Source organism: Symphalangus syndactylus, chromosome 16 (genome assembly GCF_028878055.3).
Source record: "Symphalangus syndactylus isolate Jambi chromosome 16, NHGRI_mSymSyn1-v2.1_pri, whole genome shotgun sequence".
Lineage (NCBI taxonomy): Eukaryota > Metazoa > Chordata > Mammalia > Primates > Hylobatidae > Symphalangus > Symphalangus syndactylus.
In genome coordinates this window covers 23,100,903-23,126,550 of record NC_072438.2, presented here as the reverse complement: position 1 = coordinate 23,126,550, position 25,648 = coordinate 23,100,903, and the positions used below count along the sequence as shown (strand labels likewise).

At 40.6% G+C, this 25,648-nt stretch overlaps 1 protein-coding gene across 1 annotated transcript in view; it reads right to left on the bottom strand.

Annotated features, from left to right (window-relative positions):
* C1QTNF7 (C1q and TNF related 7) overlaps nucleotides 1-16,158 on the bottom strand; it is a 106,920-nt gene extending 90,762 nt beyond the window's left edge. Inside the window, exon 1 of the mRNA XM_063619411.1 lies at nucleotides 16,049-16,158. Coding sequence (XP_063475481.1) covers nucleotides 16,049-16,061 — 13 coding nt within the window. The 5' untranslated portion in view covers nucleotides 16,062-16,158. The remainder of the gene's footprint in view (nucleotides 1-16,048) is intronic.
* Nucleotides 16,159-25,648: the final 9,490 nt, after the last annotated feature.

Sequence of the window (25,648 nt, the reverse complement as noted above, 5' to 3'; positions counted from 1 at the left end):
AATACCTAATGTAGATGACGGGTTGATGGGTTCAGCAAACCACCCTGGCACGTGTATACTTATGTAACAAACCTGCACATTCTGCACATGTATCCTAGAACTTAAAATATAATAATAAAAAGAAGAAACTGAAGAAAAAATAACCCCATTACCAAGCCTGGGCAACTTGGTAAGACTCTGTCTCTACAAAAGAATAAAAATATTAACCAGGCATGGTGGCATGGGCCTGTAGTCCTAGTTACTTGGGAGGCTGAGGATTGTCTGAGCCCAGGAGTTAGAGGCTGCAGTGAGCTATGACTGGGCCACTGCACTCCAGCTTGGACAACATAATGATAACCTGTCTTTTAAAAACAAACAAACAAAATACTGGGGCTATTTATTGAGCATTACAGAGGCCTTGGAACTGGGCAAAGGGCTTTTGTTAAAGCTGCTGCTCCAACTTTCTATCCACCAGTCCAACCCACCAGACCTCCCCAAAGACCAGCAACCACAGGGTTAATGCCTTGCATGGCAGGGGACTTGCCTCACAAGCTTTATCCTCTTTCTGATTGGTGGTCTCCTGTGCACGTGATCTCAGTTAATTCCTACCATCCCTTTAAGAGTTGTCTTTATAATCCACATTTTTTTTGATGAGAAAAGTAAGCTTTGGAGAACATACACAACTAGCAAGGGCCTGAATGGTGGTCTGAGCCACCTCTCCAGTGGTTTCATCGTGCACGATCTGAATATCTATGACAACTTGCAAATTGCTAGTCCTTGTTTGCAGACTTGGAGCAAAATTGATCCACTGCTTAGTTTGAGGTTTAACACGTGATCCATATTAGTTGCTATTATTTGAAAATTGGGCGATTTCACATAGAAATCTCTATTTCTGATTTCTGTGGCAGCAGATGAGGGGGCAGTAGCTGGTGCCCTCTTCATGTGAGTCACATGAAGTTTACTTCCTCAGGTATTCACCCAGCCCACAGCATTCATTTGCATCTCCCACCTGGCTCTGCCGGCATTGATTTACTGTCCTGCTCACTGCTGTGTCAACTCCTTACTTCGGGTAAGATGCTGTCATGTACTATTTCCTCAGATCCTCATGTTTCTATTACTATTCTGCAACTGAGCAAACTTGTCCAAGGTCACATGGCTAATAAGTGCACTCAGGTTGAATCCTAGTTCCCTGGCACAGCCTTCTTGAATTTTTACAACCGGTAAACAGCATGGACCCATTAATCCCCCAAAGCGCGCCCTGGCTAGGATCTTCCCAATGCAAGAATCCTGTGGTGAAACACATGCGTATGTGAGCAGGAATGGGGTGAGGCAACATGTCTAAAGAAAATTGTCCTTAAAGTGTTGGCCAAGGTCAAGTGAACCCTTCCCATTCTGTTGGTTTCATCTGGGAGCGCATAATGTAAATTTATGTCTTGTAGCACTAGGAAAAAACAGTCTTACTTTTTCCCTCTGATCACTGTGTCTTTGCTTCCTGAGGTCAATATGTGTGTAGTGTGGGGCCTCTTTTATCGTGTGTTCTTCCCTGGAAGATTTTCTGGAATTCACTCAATGTTCTCATGACATTTCCACATCAAAGGCCAGGGATTGAGACCATCCAATGTGAACCACATTGGGCAGAGCACAGGCAGCCTGGATATGCTGCTTCCTCTAAATGGCTTTCCGGAACCCAGGACAGAGCGCAGCTGAGCTCAAATGACACGCAGAGCCTCAGAACGGCCACGACCCTCAGATGTCATGGGATACTTCTGAGGAGAGTTCCCCATCTGGCCTCCCCACGTCCAGTCCCTCCCCCACACATGGTCAGCTTCGTGTTCCTAAAACTCTGTTTTCCACATGTTTGTCTCAATCAAAAACCTTTGATGGCATCCCGTTTCCTTCAGAATAAGGTCAAAATTATTTCTCCTGTATTCTCTTATCCAACCCTTACCTAACTACTTTCCTTCCAGAACATTCTTCACTGACCAAACAGGGCTACATGGCATTCACCAAAGACTCTGTGTGAGTCTTTCCTTTCCTGTTCCCAAATTTATACAGGTCCTCCCATTCCTTCAGACGCTGTTCATCCTTATGTCCCATGAGGTGTGAGACCTCTGAGCCTCATGTACCCTAGTTGGAGAATGGGTTTGGGTGAGGACAAAGTGCGCATAGCCAGCCTTCCACACAGCAGCCTTGGGGGAGAAGGTGGTGCCTCTTCCCTGAGATCCATGAATACTGCAGTGCACCTTGACTGAAGCTTTAGATTCCCACAACACATTCGCTTCCAATTTTCAAGGGTTAGAATAGATCAGGGCCTCTAGAGTCATTGTATGATATATTTCTTTTTAAAAAATCTTTTAAGATTCATAAGTTCAATAATTTAAACACATTTTAAACAAGAGTTTCAGCCTCATTTTCCACCTCATATCTTGCCCTACATGCTTGCCGTATTGTCCAAATTTTTTTTTTAAATCTTCCTCAGCCTCTCTTTCTTTCTGGGTGAAATGGAAATAATACCAACCTTGAGGGGTAATTGGAAGAATGACCAAATTAGTTAGTTGTCCCGCTCCCGGTTAGGACCCAGGGCACAAGCCAGACCCACGGTGCACACTAAGAAAATGCCCCTCTTTCCTTTCTTCTGATGACTTTTATAACCAATTAGGGACATCACAGCTGGCAGCCTTGCCCACGTCTCCATCGGCTCCCTGGACCGATTTGGTCGGAGACACAAGCTCTATTTGAGGTATTTGTATTTTATGGGTATGTCACATGGCCCCTCTCACATTTTTGTTAGACTAGCTTTTGAAGAAAATTAAAAATACGAGCTGAAAGAAAAATGCTCAGCCAATCCTCCCTTTTATGGGTATGTTGGCAATTTGTCTGTCCAAACTAAACAGTCTCTGTTATGGTCTTACCCAACTTGATCTTAAAGAATCTAAAAGTTGTCCTGGAATGAACTTGAAGGCCAGTTTCTTTTAAAATATAATACTAATTTTTTTTATAAGGCAACACAAAATGTCACTGGCTTTTTAAAGTGGGGATTGCACCAGCAATTTCCAAGATTTGAGACCTTTTTATTGGGAGAGAAAACAATATTTTGCTCACTCCTCCATCTCAGTACAAAGGATAACTAGTTCTAATAACTACAGTCTGCAGACCAAATGGAAATCATCTCATTGACACAGATTATGCAGCTATTTGGAGCTAATATGATATTTTTATTAGATTTCATTCTTTTCTAAGCTAATATTCCAGAAATCAAAGCGGCCCTCTGGGTCATACATACCTGGATATATTAGGAGGAAAATATTGCTTGCAAATTGACACTAATCAGTTTTTAGGAGTAATCAAGGATGTAGAGATTTGATTTCAGCAAAGAAGATGGCCAGATGAGCTGGCGTGTGTGAAATGATTTGGCAGGCAACAGTCGGCAAGGACTACGTGTCCAGGGAAGGAGGAAGGAGTTAGGCAGATGGTGGAGATGAACAGTGCTGAGAATGGCCATTCCTATCCAAAACCCAACAACCCTTAGTGCAAGATGCTGCATTCTCTGATTCATGTCGGTTATGAGCAATCCTGATTCTGGCTGTTATGCCTTGTTTTGCCCACCCAGCACTCTGTGAAACAATCTGAACCTTTCTCAAGCCCTTCTGCAACCTGAGGTTTTAGCTGCAGCCTCTGATACATTTTCACTTTTCGTTCATTTTATTCAGAGGCCGTGGTGTTGGGACATTATCTTTCAGCGCACAGCTTTTGTCATTTTACAGGTTTTGGAGGGAACATGCAGCTCTGCAAGGATTAAATGTTTGTGTTGCATCCATGGTGGCAGAGTGAAAAGACTGTGGGCCTTGGGGTCATATAGACCCAGGCTTGAATCCTGGTTTTGCCACTTAATGACTTTGCACAAACTACCAAACCTCTCTGAATCTCATTTTCTCATCTGAAAAATTTCCTTGCTCTAAAATGGGAAGCAGCCATTTTATAGAATTTTTGTGAGGATGAAGAGATGTATTTAAATGACATATTTGATACACGATGTGAAATTTAATCAATGGCAGTTAAAATGAAATAAATAGATGTAAAGCTGCAGCTTGGGCATATTTGGTCAAGATTCTCTGATGAATCTGAACTCATCAAGATGAAATCTACTGGGTAGAGGCAAAATTTTCTCATCATTCTCCAAAATTTAAATTGCAAACTTTCAAGATACAGTAGATGCACTTTTGATTCAAATATGCTTAGGCCTCCCATACTCTAAAAATAAATTATATTGCCTTTGCTAACTCCTCAAGCTATCTCCCTCTCTCCTTCCAGATTCCTCTCTCTGTTTAAGGACTAAGTGACAATTAGTGTAGACTCTCCCTAGCCCCTAACTCCTTCCTTTCACAGCCTGACTTCTATTTCTTCAACTCTCCTGAAAAGCCTCTGTAAAGTCTAGAAAGTTACAGACATCCTCACGTCATGCACACAGCATGCAGCCTCATCAGCTCTGCAGCTTTCCACACCATTGGCCAGTGCTTCCCCTAAAACTGTAGTCCTCTACATCGGCTGCATATTAGAATCACCTGAGGAGCTTTAAAAAATTATTCACACCTGGGTTCCACCCCCAGAGATTCTGATGTAATAGTCTCTGGCGCCGCTTGGGCTTTGGGACTTTTCCCTGGTTGATCATTAAGATGCAGCCATGGTTGAGAAACAGTGAAAATTCCTACTGTCCTTTATTTATGTAATATTACAATGCTCTGTTTCTCCTACTTGCCAAATGCTTCTTTTGAATCTTTTTCAGGATCTCAGTCAAACTTTGTTTAGGATGTTGTTTTGAGTAGTAAAAGATGCAAATCTTATAATTAAGGCAACATATAGTTTTAGTTGTTACTATGGTGTTGTTAAAGAAAAGCTAAAATTTGTGTTTAATTAGGAAGCTTACCTAATGTATGTTCATGCTAGATGGCTACGGAGGAGGAGAAAAGGGAGGAAAGAAGGAAGGATGAAAAGGAGAGAAGAAGACAGAAAAGAAAATCTTATATTTTATGATTTTAACAATACTCTGCATATCTAATGCTTTCTTTTCTGTTTCATCTCCATAAAAGAAACAGCAATTTTAATATTAGCTATGATTTGTAGAGCACCATATTATCTCACTTAATCCTCACAAAAACTCTAATGAGATGGATACTATTATCTTCATTTTTTATAGCAAGGAAATGGAGTTGAGAAGTTGCCCAAGGGCATGAGCCTGGAAACTGAAGGCTGAGATTTTAATCCAAGTTGAGAGGGACTTCAGAGTCAGCCTACATTTTGCTGCCTCTTTGGATTAGAATCCTAAGTAATTAACATCAAATCTTGGGAAATTACTTCAAAAATCTTACCCAAAGGAGATATTCAAATACCTGAAATCGGTCTCCTATTTCTCATTAGTTTTTCTTTCTCCAGGGCAGCTATCCTGAGGTCCTGCAACTGTTCCTCGTGTGCTTTGGTTTTAGTAGATTTCATCTGCTTGGACACCCACACTCTCTCTGGTTCAGCTTGATAATGGCCCTATTAATATGTGGTGTCCCTAGTCCAATATAGCAATGACAGTCTTAGTCATTAACCAACTAAAGAAAAGGGCTGGGTCAAAACAAAATAGATAATTTGTGATGATGGTTAAATTTCTATGTTCAGGAGAAAGTGTTAGAAGAAAAGGACTAGATTTCCACTGAGAGGGAGTGGCCAGAGATGGAGAGAGGAATTCGTCTGCAGATCTCAAAGAGGTCAGGCAATGGTGATGGAGGGAAGAAAAGGAGTAACTTTACAGGGGAAAGAAAATGAGTAACTTTAGGAAAAAGTGAAGAAAATTTCAGAATTCTTTTTTCTTTCCTTCCTTCCTTCGTTCCTTCCTTCCTTCCTTCCCTCCCTCCCTCCCTCCCTCCCTCCTTCCTTCTTTCCTTCCTTCCTTCCTTCCTTCCTTCCTTCCTTCCTTCCTTCCTTCCTTCCTTCTTCCCTCCCTCCCTCCTTTCCTCCTTCCTTCCTTCCCTCCCTCCCTTCTTTCCTCCTTCCTTCCCTCCCTTCCTTCTTCCCTTCCTTCCTCCCTTCTTTCCTTCCTTCTTGCCTCCCTCCTTTGCTCCCTCCATCCCTTCATTCCTCCTTCCCTCCCTTCCTTCTTTCCTGCTTGCTTGCCTGCCTGCCTTCCTTCCTTCCTCTCTCCCTCCCTCCCTTCCTGTCTCCCTTCCTTCCTCCCTTCCTCCCTTCTTTCCTTCCTCCCTCCCTCCCTTCCTCCCTTCCTTTTATCTAATATTTTTCTCCTATAAACCATCCAGCTGTAGCTTGATTCTGTCTGAATTCAGTGAGCTTTCTGATTAACTAAGAGTTACAGATTTCCTTTAGCAACACCCTAGCAACAACTTCAACTATAAATTGCCTTCCTTATGAGACTTGTATTCTTTACTACACAAAACATCTTTCTAAATAGGATTTGAGTGAAGTCTGAGCACAATACAGCAGTGGATGTTCAGTGAGAGATTAATGGATGCTGAAAATCAAACAGATATGAGGAAAAACATTTGTTCCAAGGCAAGACCCGGGTCAAGGAAAAGAAAAGGAATTCATTTTCTCTCCTTTGGTCCTTCACCCAGAGCTCAAGAGAGAATACATGGGTCACTTTAAGTCTGCAAAGGCTCTGAGTCTGGCTGCCAGGAAGTGAAATTTCACACTCAATCATTATAACCAGATTGGTCCTTGTGGTTCACATATTTTGTTCCTCCTCCTCCTCATGTCATGGCTTTGCTTTTCTGTTTCCATTTAAACTGCTTTATTTTGCACATTTCTTTCATTTTGCCTCAAATCCTGTGTAGAAAGAGCCAACTGAAATTTATGCAGTTTCTACTATATCCTGGGCACTGTGCTAGGCCCTTCGGTTATCTGGGGTCATATATACTGCAGAAAATAAAGCGTAAATGCAAAGGAAAAAAGAATTTAGAGTGAGTGGGAGGTGGGCGTACAAAAAAGATGAAGAGAGAGGAAGGAGTGTGGATTCTCCGTAGAAGGGGCCAAACGGGAATGAAGATTTAAAGTTTCCAAGAAGAGCCTGGAGAATCATTGTCACCCCAGTTTGCCCCACTCTGGGGAAATGTGCAGAAATTTGCATTTTACATTTCCTCCTCCAGTCCTGTGTGGCAAGAGATGAAAGGAGACTGGCTCTGTTGGCAAGGAGATTACATATTCTTTTATGTATGTGTCACTTCTAACCGATGGTAGGCTTTGGGTCTCTTGTGTATAATAGGAATAAACCTAGTACCACCTTCTAGGAGTGTTGGGAGGATGGAATGAGGGTTTACCTGCAACTGTGCCTTCTGTGTAGTGAGTGTGCTCTGCTGTCTAGTTTTACTGTAGAGCACTGTGCATGCCTGTTCATGTTGATTTAGGACATAGGTGTTGAATGACAAAGGCTCTTGAGGTTTCCCACACAGCAAGAAAATGGGAATTCCTTTTATGTCTCTAGATTATATTAGGTTGAACCATATGACATTGCCATTTCTATAGCTCAAAAACAGCAAGGATTTTAAAAATAGAAACATTTCACATAAAAATGTCCAGATGTATGAGTTTTCTTGAAAAATCTGAAGACCTGGCACCAGTGGGCCATATTGCCCCATGAACACCATGCATTGCCCACTTTAGGTAAGGCATGCAACCTAAGTCTCTGGAGTCTCTGCCCTGCCTATTTACTGATGGGCATTTCCTGCTTGGTCCTGCAGATGGTTTGGATGACAGCCCCTGACTTAGTGTATTGCCTGGAGCTACACTAATGTCTTGCTGATAACATATCCCTGAGGAATGTTAGCAAAGGCATGAAGGCAGCAATGTAGAATTGTGTGAGCAAATGGCAAGTACAAATCATTCCAAACCAAACATCCCAGGCCTTGAATAATCAAAGCAAGCCAGGGAGAGGCAGTTTGGACTTTGCTTGTCACTCTGCTTTGACAGCATTGTGGAAATACTTTCATCTCCACTGAAATTGTCTCCTTTGACATGTTTACACCCACATGCAACTCCATTCACTAAGTACTTAGTGTGTTTTTATTCCTTTTTCTTGTACTTTTCTTTTTAATCCCCCACTGGATATCAATTTGTCCAGGGAGAGGAAATCCCCCATAGCAAAGAGGCAAAGAGAAAGATTAGCTGGCCCACCAAATATATCGGGCTCTTAAAGTAACTATCTTCTAGCTTGCAAATATAATATCTCATTTAATACTTCCAATAAGTCCAGTGGAGCAGATATATATTATTACCATGTTCAATGATGAGCAAACAGAGCTCAGAGAACTAGAGTAACTTAACCATGATCACACAACCAGGAAGGGCTAGGGCTGGAACTGGCACTTTTTAGTTAACTATGAACTAAAATAGGCCTTACTGCAAGTTTAAGAAACGATCTCAATGTTTTAGTTGGTCTTTTTATGAGATGGGCTTACTAGCAATTTAGCATTAAGGAAAATAGTGTCTTTAAATCAGAGAGGGTAATAGTTCCACGTACTCTGGGCTGTCAGGCAATATCCAGAGTAGAGTGGTCCTGGAAAATATCTGATTCTCCTTTAGATATCACTAATTGAACTCTGTACACCTTCTTGCTAACTCCAGATTGGGTTCAGATTCCTTCTCAGTACAGGGCTTCAGGCAGCCACTATCCATCCCAGAACATCCATATGGAGTTGGCACAAGTTGTGAAAATCATCTGAAATTTGGTGAGCAAGTCTGGATATCTGTTTCAAGAGGGCATGCATATTGTAGGTGAACCACAGGGCTTCTGGGGAAAGTCCTCCCTATAAGCACAGGAAGACCCTGGGAGAAGGCCAGGAAGGCAGATGATGAGAGTCTTCAAGCATTTAAAATGCCAGAGGAAAGATAACTTTTTCTTGCTACTTCTAAAAGCAGAGCAAAGATCAGAATGCGAGACATTAAGAAAGTTCTTAATAAAGAACTTTCTGGTGACCAGTGGTATATTAATGGAAGGAGCAGCCTTATAAAGTAGGCTGGCATTTAAGCTGAAGGTGACATCGGTAGCTTGGATAAATTCTAAAAGTCTATTTGGACACCATTCCCTCTCAGCCCCAAGGACAAACAAGGAGGACAATGAACACATTTTTATTATATTTAACAGCCTGGCACATAAATTGTCTTCAAGAAATGAGAGTCTTTTTTACATCTCTAGATTATGTTGGGATCATATAAAGTTGCCATTTTTTTTGTAGGTAATAAAGTGGTTGAAGGTTAGAAATTTTATGTGGTTCAACATCATTCACATAAAGTCAAGAGAATGGACTCAGATTCCTTAGACCCCTGTTGCATAAGGAAGAAGGATGCCCAAGAAACAGTGAAGAGTTCAATGTGTACTGATATTGGGAATATGGAGGAGAGTGGTAGGAACAGAGATGGACAAGGAAGGCAGTCAAGAAGCAGATCCTTCAAAGGCCCCGGGGGCCATGTTGAGGAATATGGTCTTTATTATGAAGGAAAGGAGGGAATGCTAATAATGATCTGGAAATTGATAGATACACCTGTGATGAAATGGGTTGGTAATTCTGATACATTCAAAGAATCCCTCAATAAGATTCCACTGTGGACAAATTAGATTTTTAGAGTGGAATGGTATTAAAATGACTTCATAAAAAGTCTTTCTACATAAATTAATGGTGCAAGAAAGAAACTGGAAAAAATTACCAATTTAAGAAAGTAAGCTGTTTGGGGCATGTTAGCTGTTGGAAAGGCCACCAGTGAATGTTTTCATGACAGCTCTCAAAATACTGTCATAGTATATATGGTAGGATGTGTTTTGAGGCAACTACATTAGCCATGGCTTTATATCATTGGTAGCACATGAAGGCCCTAAAACTGCCAATATTTAATACTAATCTATAATTAGTCTTAATTAATTAGAACCAATTAATAATCCATTAATTAGAACCAATTTTCTCTCCTCTACTCGGAGACAGAAGACAGACAAACATGTATTGAAGTTTGAGCTGTCTTCTAACCCTCTGACCTTAGGCAAAGTGCTTTGTTTCTCACCCCATAACCTTGCAGATGAGCAGTGAGATGGGGTAATAAACCATTCTTTGGGTTCATTACTATATCTAACAAAGCCATACTATGTTTATGGCAAAATAAATTTCATTAATAAATTCTCTATTTAAAATACATTTTAGTTGGAAATAATGACTGAAGGATTAGTCAAAAGTAGAACGCCAGATTGCTAAATAGAAAATAAAAAAATCCTTTCTGAGAATCCCTGTGACAGTGCGGAAAGGGTGCAGGTTTTAAAGCAGGCATTATGTAAGTTTAAACACCTGCTCCATCTCTTAGTATATATAGGATATTAGGTGAGTTACTTACCTCTCCTCATCTAAACAATAGGGACAAAGAGACAGTATATTTAAAGTCACGGCACACAGTAGGCACTTAATAAAAAGACACTATTAATCTGATTATAATATATGCCTCCTCTGCTGGCAAACTGAGTAACTTTGAAGAAGCTGTTTTATCATCTGTTGGCCACCTATTTTGCTGATGATTATTGAACACCTGTTTGCTGAGTGACAGAGTACCTTATTTAAATATTAATTTATGTGTTGTTTTTCACCTCTGCCTTATCATTTCACAAGTGTTGCCCAGCCTTCTGTATTTTCCTTGCTTCAAGGGTTTTGCAGAACAGGAGGAGTTTTATTGAAAACAACACTTGCTTTCTTTTCAGAAATTCCAAGCCCAAGAGTATATGCTGGGGAGAGGGGAATGAGACACTCTTGATGGGAGGTTTTCTCACACCTGGAAAGACTGGGGGTCGGTGCATCTGTGAGAAGCAGAAAGGGTCACCCTGCCTGGCTAGACCTCAGAAGGGAGGGCTGCCTGGTCCTGCTCAGACACCAGGTGCTTGGCCTTGACAGTGACTTCTAGTCCCCAAGCAGGGCTTGAAAGCAGAATACACAGATTCCAAAGGGAGAGGTCATTTACAAGACAAGACTGGGCATAATTGGTGTGAAGAAATACCTCCCAGGATTTTTGCCTGACCTTAGTGTTAAAGGTGGTGGAGGTAGGAGCCTAAATAATGTAAGAAATTAAAGTTCCTGCTGGCATAGACTCATGGAATCAGATTTATGTTGATTTCAAGAAAATAAAGAAATAGAACTTTTCTTGCAGACCTGTGTTTATAAGATTCAGACCTGCTATAGTTGTAAGGCATTGGAAAATCTAAAGATAAATTTATCTGTGCTCTCTAAAAGCTTACCACCTATTTGGGAACTGCAGAAGATCGTAAGACACCTAATGAATAACTATCATTCACAGCACTGTGAGATCCTGATATGTCACAAACTGCAGAAAGAGTTCTCAGTCATGAGAAGTAGACAGTTGAATTTTGCAAAAGGCAGATAGCCAGGAGGATGGAAAAAAGTTTCTCCTGAAGGAATATATAAAAATGCACCCTCCCCTAATCATTGTGTGCCAATACTATTATTATGTAATTGCTGTAGCAGTAAATGCATAAAATTTTGTAGACCCTAACGTTCTTTTGGAAATATGCCTGCTTGATATGAAAGAGAAGTTTGGAGCCTGCTGATCGAATAGGGAACTGTATAGTTTATGATTTCTATAAAAGTGCTTAGAGTGTTATCTTCATAGAGTGTGAGAAGTCAGAGAGACCTCAGAGGTCAACTAGCCCCTCCTACCCTTCCCATTTTACAGGGGTTAAACTGAGGTCCACGTAGAATCTGGATTTACTGAGGCCTGAGTGTTGTCATTTTGAAAGACTGTTGAGATGGTCAAAGTCTTGGTGTTAATTGGGTCAAATGTGCACCTCCACTCCTTAACAGCTGTGTGAGCAACCACTGCTGCTGTCTCTTGCCTGGACATATCTAGACTCCTAATTGGGGAAGTTTAGTCTCTGCCACAGCTGTGCACTGGTTACTCATCCAATTCATTGTTTTCATCACGTTACTTTCTTGTTTACAAACCTAAATGATTACTTCATTTAAAGAAAATCTAAACTTTGTGGTTTGGCATTCAAGGCTTTCTGTGATCTGATTCCAACCAAGTATTCTAAGCTTATCTCCTTCTGCACCATATGCATGCACTTTGCCTGCAGGGAAGCCTTCCTGCTACTTTCCACACTGTTCTCTCAGTCTCCTGTGCTTTTGCTCATATTCTCCTCTCTGCCTGGAAGGCCCTTCTCACCAATCCTTATCTATTCTTCCAGGCCAGATTGCATGTTACCTCCTCTGAGGAGTCTTCCCTGGGTGAGGGATACAGAGAATCACATGGACCTGAGTTTGAAACCTTACTCTGCCACTTAGGTCCTGAAAGACTGCAGGAAGTTTACTTAATTTCTTTGGGGCTTAGTTTTCTCATCTGCCAAATGGGTAAGTCTACACCCACCTTGTGACCTGGTTGTAAGAGATAAGTGGGTTAATTCTATTGTACTCGGCACAATTCTTTTTATCTGGTAAGTGTCCAAGAATGTGACTAATTACTGGTATTACTCCAGGGACCTGTGGTCTTGTCTTCTTTGAATTCCCACTCACTGTGAATTCTCTTATATTCTAAATTGCAGTATCTAATTTTGCATTTTAGATGTTGGAATGCACATTTTATTTCCCCATTCAATTGGTAGCTCCTTGAAGGTAGGATGATATTTTCTTCTAGACTGTCCCTGTTGCATTGTCCTTTACCTCAGTAGGTCCTCAAACTTAGGCAAAGGCTGACTTTCCAAGTGTGAAAATCCTGAAAAGAATTTGCTTTGCTGACATTTTTCCTCCTAAAAGTTGAACATAGTTAAAAAAAAAAAAAGTCAATTCTTTTAGAGATGAGAATCCCAGTTGTTGGCCTTCTGTTTCATAGAAATACAGAGGAGAATTTGTGGTGACTGGTGGAGATTAGTACATTTCAATTAAATCTTGGGAAACATTGATTTAATCCTCAAAGGACATGTGGCCTCAACTCACCAGGACAACTCAACCTCACCATTTTCCAGCATGCGTTGGTCTACGTGATACTTCAGAAAAAGTGGTTTCATGATCAAATGAGTTTGGAAAACATTAGATTTTAATTAACAACCCGATCACAGGAGTCAGCACACACATCAGCCAACTAAAACATGTGACACTTACTGAGGTAAAGAAATCAGCATTTAATAGCTAATAAGAATAGCTAACATTCTCTAAGTTCTCATTATATGTCAGGCATTTTGATAGTAGACCCTTACACAGACTCTCTGATTTAATCCTCAGAATGCCCATAGAAGACAGATGTGATTACTATCTTCATTTAACATATAAAGAAACTAATTGTTTGAATGGGCCCAAGTTCATACATCATTGAAGGAGCAGAGCTGGGATTTGAAGCCAGACATTTGTGACCCCTAAGCCAGAGTGCTGATCCACCATGGTGCACAGTTTTCAACATTCCAAAACTTGCCTGACCAGGAAATACTTCTGGTTATCCTTCTATAATAATAATAACCCATGAAAGTGCTGTTCATTGCAAGACACTTGGGGGAGTAGAGCCCCGCCACGCCCAAGCTGCTTGTCTTATGGGCTCATCCAAGGTCTTTGCACCTCTGTGCCTTTGTCTGCCGGCCTCTGCCTGGGGACCCCTGGCCCTCTTGGCTCTCTCATGATATTTTACTCACCTTTCAAGGTCTAGTTCAAGGACAGCTTTGTGGGACACTTTCTTTGATTTCAGCAGGCTGATTTGCAAAGCTCCTCTGTGTTCCTGCCATCTTTCCTATGCTGTTTTTAATGTTTTTTCTGTCTTTGTCAAGGACATGTTCAAAGAGCGTTGGTAAAGTATCTGGCACAGGGTGGACACTTGGTTAAGGTTTATTGAATTACCATGGTCTCTTTTTCTGGCCTATCAGCCATTGATCCCTAACCTTGGGGCATTTCAGGTCCAGGTTCACAAACTTGTGACCCAAAACGTGGACTAAGCCTGGCTCACACCCAAAGCTAATACAGCATGGCTGCCACACTCCCGGCAGTTCATTGGTTAACACTCTTGTCCCTTGCAGACGCTGCCTTTCTCTCCCAGCCTCTCGGAGGCGAGGAGGTGCGATTAGGTCACTGTGGGCCTCTCTCATCAGCGCCCTTTATGGGACAACCCTGACCTGTCCTTTCCAGGGCTCTGTCCAGGTTTCGTTACAAAGCCCCCCAGTGACTGCGCCTTAGATGAGTCAGCTGGCTTGGGCTTCATTAGCAACCCTAATAGCCTTTTTGTTTTTGTCCTCTTTGGGGCCTTCTGGGGCCCTGGGGTGGGGCCTGGCGGGCCTGACTTCCAGAGATGCCGCCAGCCTCCATTGGAGCCCGTGAGGAAGTTCGCGCTCCGGCTTCTCAGCAGTCACGTCATGCCACACTGTGCATTTCTCTGCCGCACCCGTCCCCAGGGTGCACTCAGGCGCCATGCAAACGCTGGCCATCCCAGCTCTCGAGCTGCCTGAGATGAGGTCATGGGTGGGGCCCAGGAGACCCCACTCCAAATAGGGTGGGGGCTTCCCCGACCGGCCTGGGGATGGGCCGAGAGGACCGGGAAGGAGACAGTAATATTGTGTGTCCGACCCACTGCTCCCTCTCTTAATGTTCTATAGGCTGGTGTAGATAGAAGTGGAGGGGAAAGGGAGAACAGAAGAAGATTTGGGAAAGAGAAGGATAAGGAATTGGCAGTCGCGGGTCACTCGCTGCACTAACTATGTGTGGAGAGGGGCGACTAATGGTGTCTCCTGACCACTTTGCAATTAGCCGATCAAGCTGACGTCTTGGTTTTCTATAAACAGTGTCTTTCTTACCTTAATCCCTTTCTTATCATTGAGACCATGAGGCAGAGGAAGCCACAACAGTCCACTTTATGTAACTAGAATTTGACACAGAAGGAAAAAATATTCCAGAAACAGAGAAAGAACTGGTGTAGCAAGAAGGCAGAGCCCTCTCAGACCAAAAGCAGGGTCCCAGGCGGCCCTCACATTGCTCCCTCAGGCCTAATGGGTGAGAAATTCGCCTTGCTAATGTTTCTGTACCAGTGGGTTTTGCAGCTTGAGGTCACCTAAATGTCCCAAACCACTCAAGCTCTGTCAAATCCACAGGGTTTTATAATCTTTGCCTGTGAGCACGCATGTGTGTGTGAAGGAATGAATGTGGAGCTGTGATAAAATCTCAGCCTGCCGGAAGAATGTGCAGATTTCTGTGACAATCTAGTTTTTCGCACCTGGAATTATGCCTCAGACAGATGGGAACACTGATAACAGAGACATTCTCAGGGAAAAAGGGAATAACGCATCACATATTTGTATGCCCCTCCACCTCAACCCACAAGATACTTCTCAAGTGACCAATGCACAGAGAAACAAGAAAATATCTTATCCTCGCTGCTCCCTACCTGTGTATGAGGCACAATCAAGAAGGCAAAGTCACCCTATTTAGATAACATTGTCAGCAGACTGTGACTTGAATTAATGAATGTTGAGTTGAACTGTTTCCTTCTCCCAGGATATATAATATCTGTAACATCCTCCCGTGTCAGTTACAAAAGACAAATGATTTATTTAACTTTAAAAAATATATTCTGCAAAACAAGTTAATAAGAAGCCATAGTAACTGCACTTAGGAGGATTTTTGGAATGATATTAAAATCTTCCTTGGGAAATATTTCCAAGTTAATAGAAGAATCACAGCTCCGGAAGTTGAGTTGCATATAAGGGGGTAAGAAAACATAGATAAGCTGACCTTGGTAATAAGTTAGCCTGTCACTACACTGACAAATGCTAAGTTCATCAGATTGGAGATTTTGAAGACTCCGCTTACATTTTCTGAAACAAATGGCATTTTTTATATAGTGAAAGATATTTACAGAGGTTCATGCGTCAAGCAGAATAGAAAGTAGGAGAACGCTCTCCTGCGGAGGTTTTCTAACCTCTGATTTATCATTTGTTGACATACTTTTTACAAGTTCCCCCATTTCTTTACAAGGAGCTTTCTTAAGTTCTCCCAGGAAATATTTTGATGAAGGCCGAATAGGAGGGAAAAAGAGAAAAACTGCAGTGAAAATGATAGCTTACCTTGTCTGGACATTGCTGATATCAAACTTTCCCCCAAAACATGAGGCTTTCTTGCTTTGGTTGTCCCATGAATGTAGTAACCATTAAAAATTTAAAGCAGAAATATGTGTTTATTATTCGAAGCTGCTCCAAAACAATGCAAAAAATAACTTGATGAAAAATAAAATGCTCGTCTGAGCATGAGAATGCGTTTGAAGCTTGGAGCTCATGCTGTTGTACGAAGTTTTGCAACTGTCTTTCTCAGTTTAAACAACCTCCCACTCCTTCTCCCAGGGACTTGCCAACTTCTATAATTTAAAGCAACTGTGATCCTTCCCATAATACTCACATTTCAAAGAGCTTAATATATACACTAGTTAAGAACAAGTAGGAGTGGGTAGTGTTCTTCTGCAAACCCCAGACTGAGGCAAATGAAAAGCAGGGGTCTCAGGTATCTAAACAGTTCTCTTTCTCTCTTTTATCCGTTGCTTTTCTTACCATGTTACTTCTGGTTGCTTTGCCTTTTAAAGTGATGCCTAAAGACCAAATGGTATCATTTCACTGGAAGCAAAAAGAGTACATAGGAAAGTTTATGCCCCAACTTATGGAAAAGTGATGCTAGTGAAATTATGTTTAAACATCACTTTTGCTTACAGAATTATTTCCATGCAATTTGTGCCTAATTTATCTGCGGGAAAAATTGGAATTATTATATGCAATTTTTTTCACAAAAGGGGGAACTACCTAAAATGATGTCTGCATTGGTCTTATTTTAAACTTTATCTTACATACGAATCATAAACTAGAGAAGATACTTACTTTGCAGTATCTGTGGCTGAATAAATCTTCTGACATTTGATCTGTAACCAATGTTACAAATGTTATTTTTACTACTTTCCATCAACTGCCACTAAACCACATACACACACACACACACACACACACACACACACACAGGAGCATTTGTGAATTCAAATTATAGCCAACTTACAGTGTGATCAACTGAAAATGGTGATTTGAAAAATATTTGATAGTATATCTCAAAACAGATCTTGCTTAGTACCTGATAGATAATAGGTGCTTAAAAAATACTGAATAAATAAAGTATTGCATATGTTCACACCAACCAACAGTTTTGACAATTTTGGTTTGCGTATATGTTCCCATTAGAGATGGTTAATATGTCAAAGCTTGTATAGAAGTAAACATAGGACAATACATACCTTTGTCAGGCATACATTAATGAATAGTTATGATGTATTAAAGTTTCCTAAATGAATAGAAAACATCAGTTAAATAAACAGACCAATTGGTAGATAATAGAAATATTGACATGGGCATAATCTATTAAGTATGTTCACTGTGCAAAGTTATGCAAACAAGTTTCAGGAAACAAATCTCATTCATTACTTCAAAAACTATAGCTTCCTTTCTGCTATGTTTTCTGAGTCACTTAGATAACTATTATGCAATGAGCAGAGGATAATACCTCTGATTTTAATTGTGCAAAGAAAGAAAGGATTTAAAACTACAAGGAAATGTTCAAGTTTTAGGTTTTATTTGCTGTGAATGCAGAGAAAAGATGGAGTCTATTTTCACTCTAATTTCCATTGAGGAGAGATTTGCAGGCACCAGCACGTGTAGTGTCATAGACCTGAACTCAGATCCTGGATTTACCACATTCCAGTTATGTGACCTTGGATGTATTACTTTCTTTGAACTTTGGTTTCCTTAGTTGAGAAAGATTAAATGCCAATAAGTAAAAACAATCTATTCACATAATTGTCTACAACAAATATGAATTAAGCACTTTGCTGCCCATCAGGTACTTAACAAGACCTATTGAGGACTCACTGAGATTTAGGGATGTTCATGATAGCAGCTAGCTTAGCTTTTCCTGACCCATTTCAAAACTGATAATGGGCATGGGATGCTGCTCTGACAAAAACCTAAACACAGTGGCATTGGCCTCATTGTGAGTGTCAAGGGAACTGATATCAAAGGCTGGAAAGATGAAGTTCCATGTTTTGCAGTAGCTAAACATTTGGTGAAACTGACACCTGTGACAGTTTATAAGGCAATATGTGCTAAGTAACTGTGTAGCTCTAAGGGAAAAGGATGGGGAGAGAATGTTAGTTGTGTGTGTTGGTACTTTTGAGTGCATTTGGCAAAGTGTTTCAAGAATGTGATGAGCTCAGGAAGAAATAGCTAATTTATAAACAGAAATAAGAGGCAATTGGGAAAGAGTACCTACATTTGATGGCTTGTAGTAGCCTTCCAATTTTTTGAGGGACGTATATTGCTAAAAACAAAAAACCTGTAATCCTGTACTACAAATGTCTCTCAAGGCTAGGAACAACTTCTCCCACTGGCAGGAGGCTGGCTGTAGGCCTGCATGGAGGGAAAGCTCCCCGAAACCCACCTCTGAGGTGGCCAAGGAGAATGGGCAAGGGGAGCCTCTCAGAAAGAAGAACTGGTGGCCACAGAGAGATACTCCTTTGGTGGACAAAGTAGTATTCCCTGGAGAGCAGAACCATGGCCAAGAACCAACTCCACCTGTAAGGGAGTGAGCCTTTACTATGTTGGCCTGGCCAGCCTGGGCATCAGTGGCTACTCTGTTTCCCATTCTTCCCTTTTCCAAATGTATTTTATATTACGGTTCTCTTATTGCTAGTACATTGTGTGCTTGTGTGCTTGTGTGTGTGTGTGTGTGTATGAGATATGGTTTGGCTGTGTCCCCACCCAAATCTCATCTTGAATTGTAGTTCCCATAATTTCCATCTGTTGTGGAAGGGACCAGGTGGGAGATAATTGAATCATGGGGGTGGTTCTCCCATAGTGTTCTCATGGTAGTGAATAAATCTCATGAGATCTGATGGTTTTGTAAGGGGAAATCCCTTTTGCTTGATTCTCTTTTTATTTTCATTTCTGTTTTTTTCCTTCTTTTTTTTTCTCTCTTTCACTTGATTCTCATTCTCTCTTGTCTGCTGCCATGTAAGACCATGCCTTTTGCCTTCCACCATGATTGTGAGGCCTCCCCAGTCACGTGGAACCTTGGATCCATTAAACCTCTTTTTCCTTATAAATCACCCAGCCTTGGGTATGTCTTTATCAGCAGCATGAAAACAGACTAACACAGTGTGTACGTGTGTGTGTGTGTGTGTGTGTGTGTGTGAGACAGAGAGAGAGAGAGAACTTGTACATTTCATTCATAGATCACTTCCTTTCTAGTTCATAGGTCACTGGATCAAGAGACAGCCACACCCAGAGTTACACAGAGAGCTCCACATGCCCCAGAAGTCTAGATCACCTTGGAGGTGCTGAATGCAGTGAGTGGTGGGATTAGAGGTTGCTTACTGTCGGGAGTTGGAGTGGGGACGGTGGCAGGGGCAGTAGGGATGTTCTGTGTTTGGAAAGAGGAGAGGACATTGATTCTTGGTAACCAGGGAGTAAACTATGGCAGATACTTTTGGTGCTTACTGATGCTTATGTATTCTTCTACATTTCCCAGCCTCCTGTGCAGTGTGGTTGACTGTATGATTGATTTTTGGTCAATGGGAAGTGAGCAGAAGTCATGGGGTGGGTACTTCTGGGCTGAGGTAATCAAGAGCTGATGTGCCTACTCCACATTCTTTCTCCTTCTTCTCTCCATGTGGCTGGAAGCAAATGACTCAGAGGAGGTGGAGCCCAGTAATAGAAGGAAGGCTGAACCCTGGGGGATCCCTCAGTGGTCTGCTGTAGGAGAGTTGCTTAGCCTGCATCGAATCTTCCTGAATACTATACACACTTACATTGTGTCTCTCCATGGAGTTTTGGGATATATTTGTCGTAGATAGCTAGTGTCAGTTGCTCTAATACAAGTACTTTGAAAGCTTCTTGGACTATTAAGTAAAATACTATATTTAAAGAATGGAGAAAAGGTTCCAACCCAATAGTAAATGCTCAACAAATGAGAGCTGTTTTATAGAACACCATATTGAGGTATAATGGTATACAATATGCTATACGTATTTAATGTATACAACTTGATGAGTTTGGACATAAATGTACACCAGTGAAACCACAATCAATGCCACCTATATATCCATCTCCCCCCAAAATTTTTTCTCCCTCCTTATTATTATTGTTATTTTTTGGTAAGAACACTTCATATAATATCTTTTCTTTCAGCAAATGTTTAAGCATACAATAAGTATTTTTAACTATAGATACTATGCTGTATGATAAATATCTAGGATTTATTCATCATATATAACTGAAACTTTTCGCCCTTTGATAGCTGTTTTTATGTTAACTGCAAATCCCTACTTTCTTGCTCTTGCAAAGATAATCCGGCTAAATGCCAGTTGTGAGTACTTGTACGAATTTGAGTTTTATAAATTGTGTGCTAATAGGCTAAGTAAATTGAAAATCATGGAAAGATTAGTGAGAGAAATAGATGTTGAAAACAAAATTTACTCTCCATCTTTTAAAAATGTATGCATTTATTAAGAAAATTATCCAATGACTTACTATTAGATTTTCATGAACAACCTTCAAAGCAGAGCGTAAAGGAAATTATAAGCTCCAAGTTATTAATACAAGTTAAATACTCTCCATAGCATTTACTGCTCTAAACTCCCCTTGCCTAAATGTTCACTTTACTGTGTGTTCTGACATTGACTGTTCCAGGCTGCTTCTCAGTGGAAATAGAGTAAATGTCTTATTAATGCTGACCAAGAGCTAATTTTCCTACAAACTGCCATTCACTGAGGCCACATGCTTTTCCTACTGGCTTTGAACTGCTCTGAACAGAGGTACAGAAGGTCCTCGTTCATACACTTTGTTTCCTCCTCAGGTATTTGGAGCATTTCCACTAGAAATGCAGCTTCCTTCATTCCACAGACCTTTTAAAAATGGGTCAGACCCTTTTTTCCTTCCATGATTTCAAAGCAACAGTAACAAGAATTGCAAACATTCATTGAGCATTAGCTATGTACTAGGCAGTATTTTGGTGCTCTATAAATGTACAAACTCATCGTATGCTGCCAACAAGCCTATGAAGTAGATACCAACATTATCCTTATTTTACCAATGGAGAATGTGAAATACAGAGAGGTTAAGTGACCAGCTCAACGTCACACAGAAGGTAAAAAACAAATCTGGGATTTGAACCTAGGCTGTTTGTTTCCAGCAATCCAAGCTCTCAAGAGTTGGTGAAAACACATTCATGTCAAATGAAGAAAATATGCTTAAACCATGTATTTTCCTTAGTATTCATTGCTAAGATGGGTATTTGAGATGAGTACAGATTACTTCTGAAAGATGTTCTGAACTGCTAGAGCAGCAAACACTTTCCTATCTGAATGCAATTATAAGGCTTGAACATTTTTCATGTTTTTCATATATTAGCCTTTGTATATTAACTTTATTTCTACTCCTTTGCTTGCACACAGCATCCAAGTTTCAAATTATATCCTGAAACCCAGGTGGCTTCATCTGGATTTTATCATACTGTCTTTCCTGAGTTCTGTCAAACATGTGAAGACATTGAGGAAGAGGTCAAGGAAAAATGAGCCTTGCTTGAAAACCCCATATTCCCCTTGGTATACATTACTAATGTTTGGAGATTGGAACTCAACTGAAATGCTTTTATTCAGAGCGGTAGAAAATGATCCAACCCAACTTCAAAGGGAAGCCACTCAGGAGGTGCTGAGCTTCTTCCCAATTGTCAGATGGCACACAGGTGCCCACCATGTGCTTGTCACTGTGGAGTACTGGAGACACAGAAGTCATGTCTTTGAGTTTGCAGTCTCTGAGTCACTTTTCATAGGTTTCAGTCATGGTGAGCAAATCTGAAGGCTTCTTTTTACTTCCTTGTTGATTTAGGGTAGCAGGTCAACTTATTGCAGATAGTCAAAACTAGAAAAAGAGACTAGAAAAGATCTGTTTGTAGACTGCAGGATCAGAGATTTGGAATAAGACTTGAGAGTGTTTTAATTCACTCTCTCACTCTATTCCTGATCCATCTGCACGTCCTTGGCAGATGGCCACATCACTTCTGCTGGACTGCTCCTAGGGAAGGGGGCCATGGCTTCACATGGCATTAGAATAATTCTCTGAGCAACAGTGACTATTTCTGCTCTGTTTTCCACATGCAAGAGCCTTTCAGATATCCAAAGGTAATTTGGATGCCTTCCGCACACCCAACAACTTTACCTCCCTTTCTTCAAGTTCAATGATTTTAAGTGTTCTTCATGCAATATGATTTTAATTAGGTTACCATCTTGGTTGGATGCCCTCCAGTGAGACAATATCTAATTAATGGCTAAATGACCCATGAGCAGTGCGGTAAGGTGACCAAGAAATCAAAAGTCTGAGTTAGAGACTCAACTCTGCTATTGGCCTTGAGAAGTCATTTTCCCACTCTTGGCCTCTGCATATTGTGGCCACCTATATTACACCTATCTGAGATTCTTAAATTAGCCCTTGACTCTCATCCTCTGCATGGTCTCCTTTCATGGGTCAGGTGTTCACCATTTAGAATCTACAGGATAATCCAACCTCTCCTTCGGCATCATTTGTGCTTTTCTAATGCTTGCAGGATCTCACTTCCTGGAGGTAGTGCATTTCCTTCAGGTTCAATATCTCAAGCTGTATCACAACTTTTTCCCCTTAAACCCACTCTTCCTGAGGTGCCTAATTCTGTCATTAATACCACAGTCCTCTCAAGTGTTCAGGATTTTAAACACGTGTTATTGGTTTTACTTTCTCTTCTTCCCCAAAACATTCAGTCATCAAATCCACATTGTCTTTTCTTTATTATATCTCTAAAATTGGCACCCTGGAGCACTTCTATTATTACATTTTTTAAAAATCTAGTGTTTCCCTAGAGTATTGTCTGTGGAATTATACTCTTAAAATGTTCCATGGTAAAAGAAATTTTTATATATGGGAATAGTTATATATGGGAATCTCCAAGAGGGGTATGTCAATTAACTATTTCCATATTAAAAAACCCCCCAAACTTAGTGACTTGAAACAGTAACCATTTATTATTCCTCATAAATCTGTGGGTTGCCTGGGGAGTTTTGCTGATCTTGGATGTGCTTGGCTGGGCAGTTATGGTCTTGGCTGAGGCTATCACATGTCTAGTGGTCTTCTGGCTGTTGGTGGGTCTAGGATGGCTTTGCCTGGGTAACTGGCTCTGCTCTGTGTGTCTCATCCTCCAGCAGGATAGTCTGGACATGTTCTCAGGCAATTGAGAGAGCCCAAGGGAAAAGCCAGAAATATTCAAGTACTTTTTCAAGTCTCTGTTTGCATCAAGTTTGCTATTGACCCATTGGCTAATGCAGGTGTCATGCTCAAGACCAGAGAGTCAGTGAAAGAGTCCACCAAATGACATGGATACACGAAGGTGGAAAATACTGGTACCATTGGTGCATTCAGTCTTCTACTAAGGGGTAAAATATTCTACGTTTTACAACAAAACACTTGATTCAAAGAATGCTAACTTGAGGAGCACATTATGGTACAAATATTGTGCAAAGCACATTCATGTAATGATACTTGCCTTCCCTTTCCATAATCTTCTTTCCCTTCTCTAGTTTCCCTCTAACAGAAAAGGCATTATCATCTGCTTGGTCCAAGACTGAAATTCACTGGCCATGATTCACTATTTGTGGGGACGCATCCTTGAATGTTTAGGGCTTCTTTGGCTGAATTCTCTTCCTATTCTGTGGTAGAACAAGAAATTATCTATCTTCTTAGGGTGGGCAATCCTCTTGTCTACATATTTTTTTCCTGTCCTCAGGTGAGGTGGATGATTTTCAGTTTTCTGTTTTCATGTAGTTACAGGCAAGTCATCTCCCTACAGAGTGAATCCACCATTATTTTAGTGTGTTTTAGATCTTGGGTCTGTACAGTTGATTAAAAGAAAAAAACCTGGATTTAGCACTGGCTTTGCAGATTAAGGGGTTAGAGGCTGAGAGTAGCAAGGTTTGCTTCAACTTCGAAGCATAAGCCTTGAGCTTTTCAACACCACTCCCAGAGATCAGTTTTTCTTCTCCCCGACCAGAGGGTGTTATTAATGGGCACTGGCTCAGCTGTTAATAAAAGCATGACTTTATCCCTCACTTGGCTATTAATTCTTGCATGCATAGTTCTTTTGGCAGAGTAAAGCCCTGCTTACAAGGAGTCTCAATGCTGCCAAGCTGCAGTAGTTTATCTCACTCACAGGGTACTTACCACTTTCTGCTTCGTGTCATAGTTCTTCATGTATGTGCCTTTGTGTGTGTGTGTGTGTGGTTTTTATTTTCCTATACTCAAGTCTAAGTTTCTCAAGGGCTGGGATTATGTCTTGAACTTTTGTAACTTTCTATTATCCATGGTGCTTCACACAATATCTTGTGTTTATGTACATATTTTAAAAAATGCCAAAGGAAGCCACACAAGACTGAAACAATTTGAAAGGTTATATAGTGAAAAAGTGGTCAGACTTAGGATGTAAATTTCAGGTGTGCATGTATGCTTTCACCCATTTTCAAACAATCATTAAGTGCTATCAGATACAATGCTTGGGTCTGGGCATTATCTTGTGAACCCTAATGAGGAAGAGATAATATGAAATTGAAATGATTACATTCTGATGATAGATTATTGCCAGAATGAAAGAGGAATGGGAAGACAGTAAAAAAAACAAAAAAAAACAAAAAAAAACCACGTTTACTTGGATTTGGTCTCAGGAATGGACAGAATCTTTGGCTCAACTTTTGTTTTGCTTTCATGAATAAACTCATACCTGATTATGGAGTATGATTCTTTCAATTCACAAAGGGTCAAAAGAAAATGTTATAGAAACCTATGAGAGGATAAATGTTCAAATTTATTTTCAAATTAGCTCAAACTTGATATTATATGTTTTCATTGATAATATTGTTTTTTGAAATTTGCATCACAATTTATGCTGTAAGGTTCATTCTTCAAACCAAAATACCAGACTCTATCTAGAAGAAAGCTAATGGTTCAATAATATGAAGCATAGAGTAGTGCATACTTTTTATTTCAATGATTTTGGGAGTACATGTAGTTTTTGGTTAAATGGATAATTTCTTTAGTGGTGATTTCTGAGATTTTAGTGCATTGTCACCCAAGCAGTGTACACTGTACCCAATTTGTAGTCTTTTATCCTTCACCCACTCCCAACCTTCCCCCTCTTAGTCCACAAAGTTCGTTATATCATTCTTAATAGTAGGGCATACTTTTTAATATAATTGAAACCTACAATAATTGTAGCATGAATATGAAGGGGTCTTGTTGGGTGAGCTGCTCTTGGGACCAGACTTATAAACACAAATCCAACCTTAAAAGTTGATGAGAGATGTAGATTTACTAAAGGCTTTGGGAAGAGATGGATTACATCACACATTGAACAGCAAAACTTAATTCAAAGCCTTGCCATTACAAGGCTATGAGCTGAGCTGTGTCCTCCAAATTCACATGTTGAAGCCCTATCTTCCAATGTGATGGTATTTGGAGGTGGGACCTTTGTGAGGTAATTAAGTTTGGATGAGGTCATGAGGCTGGCCCTCATGATGGGATGATTGCCCTCATAAGAAGAAACATGAGAGAGCTTGCTTCTTC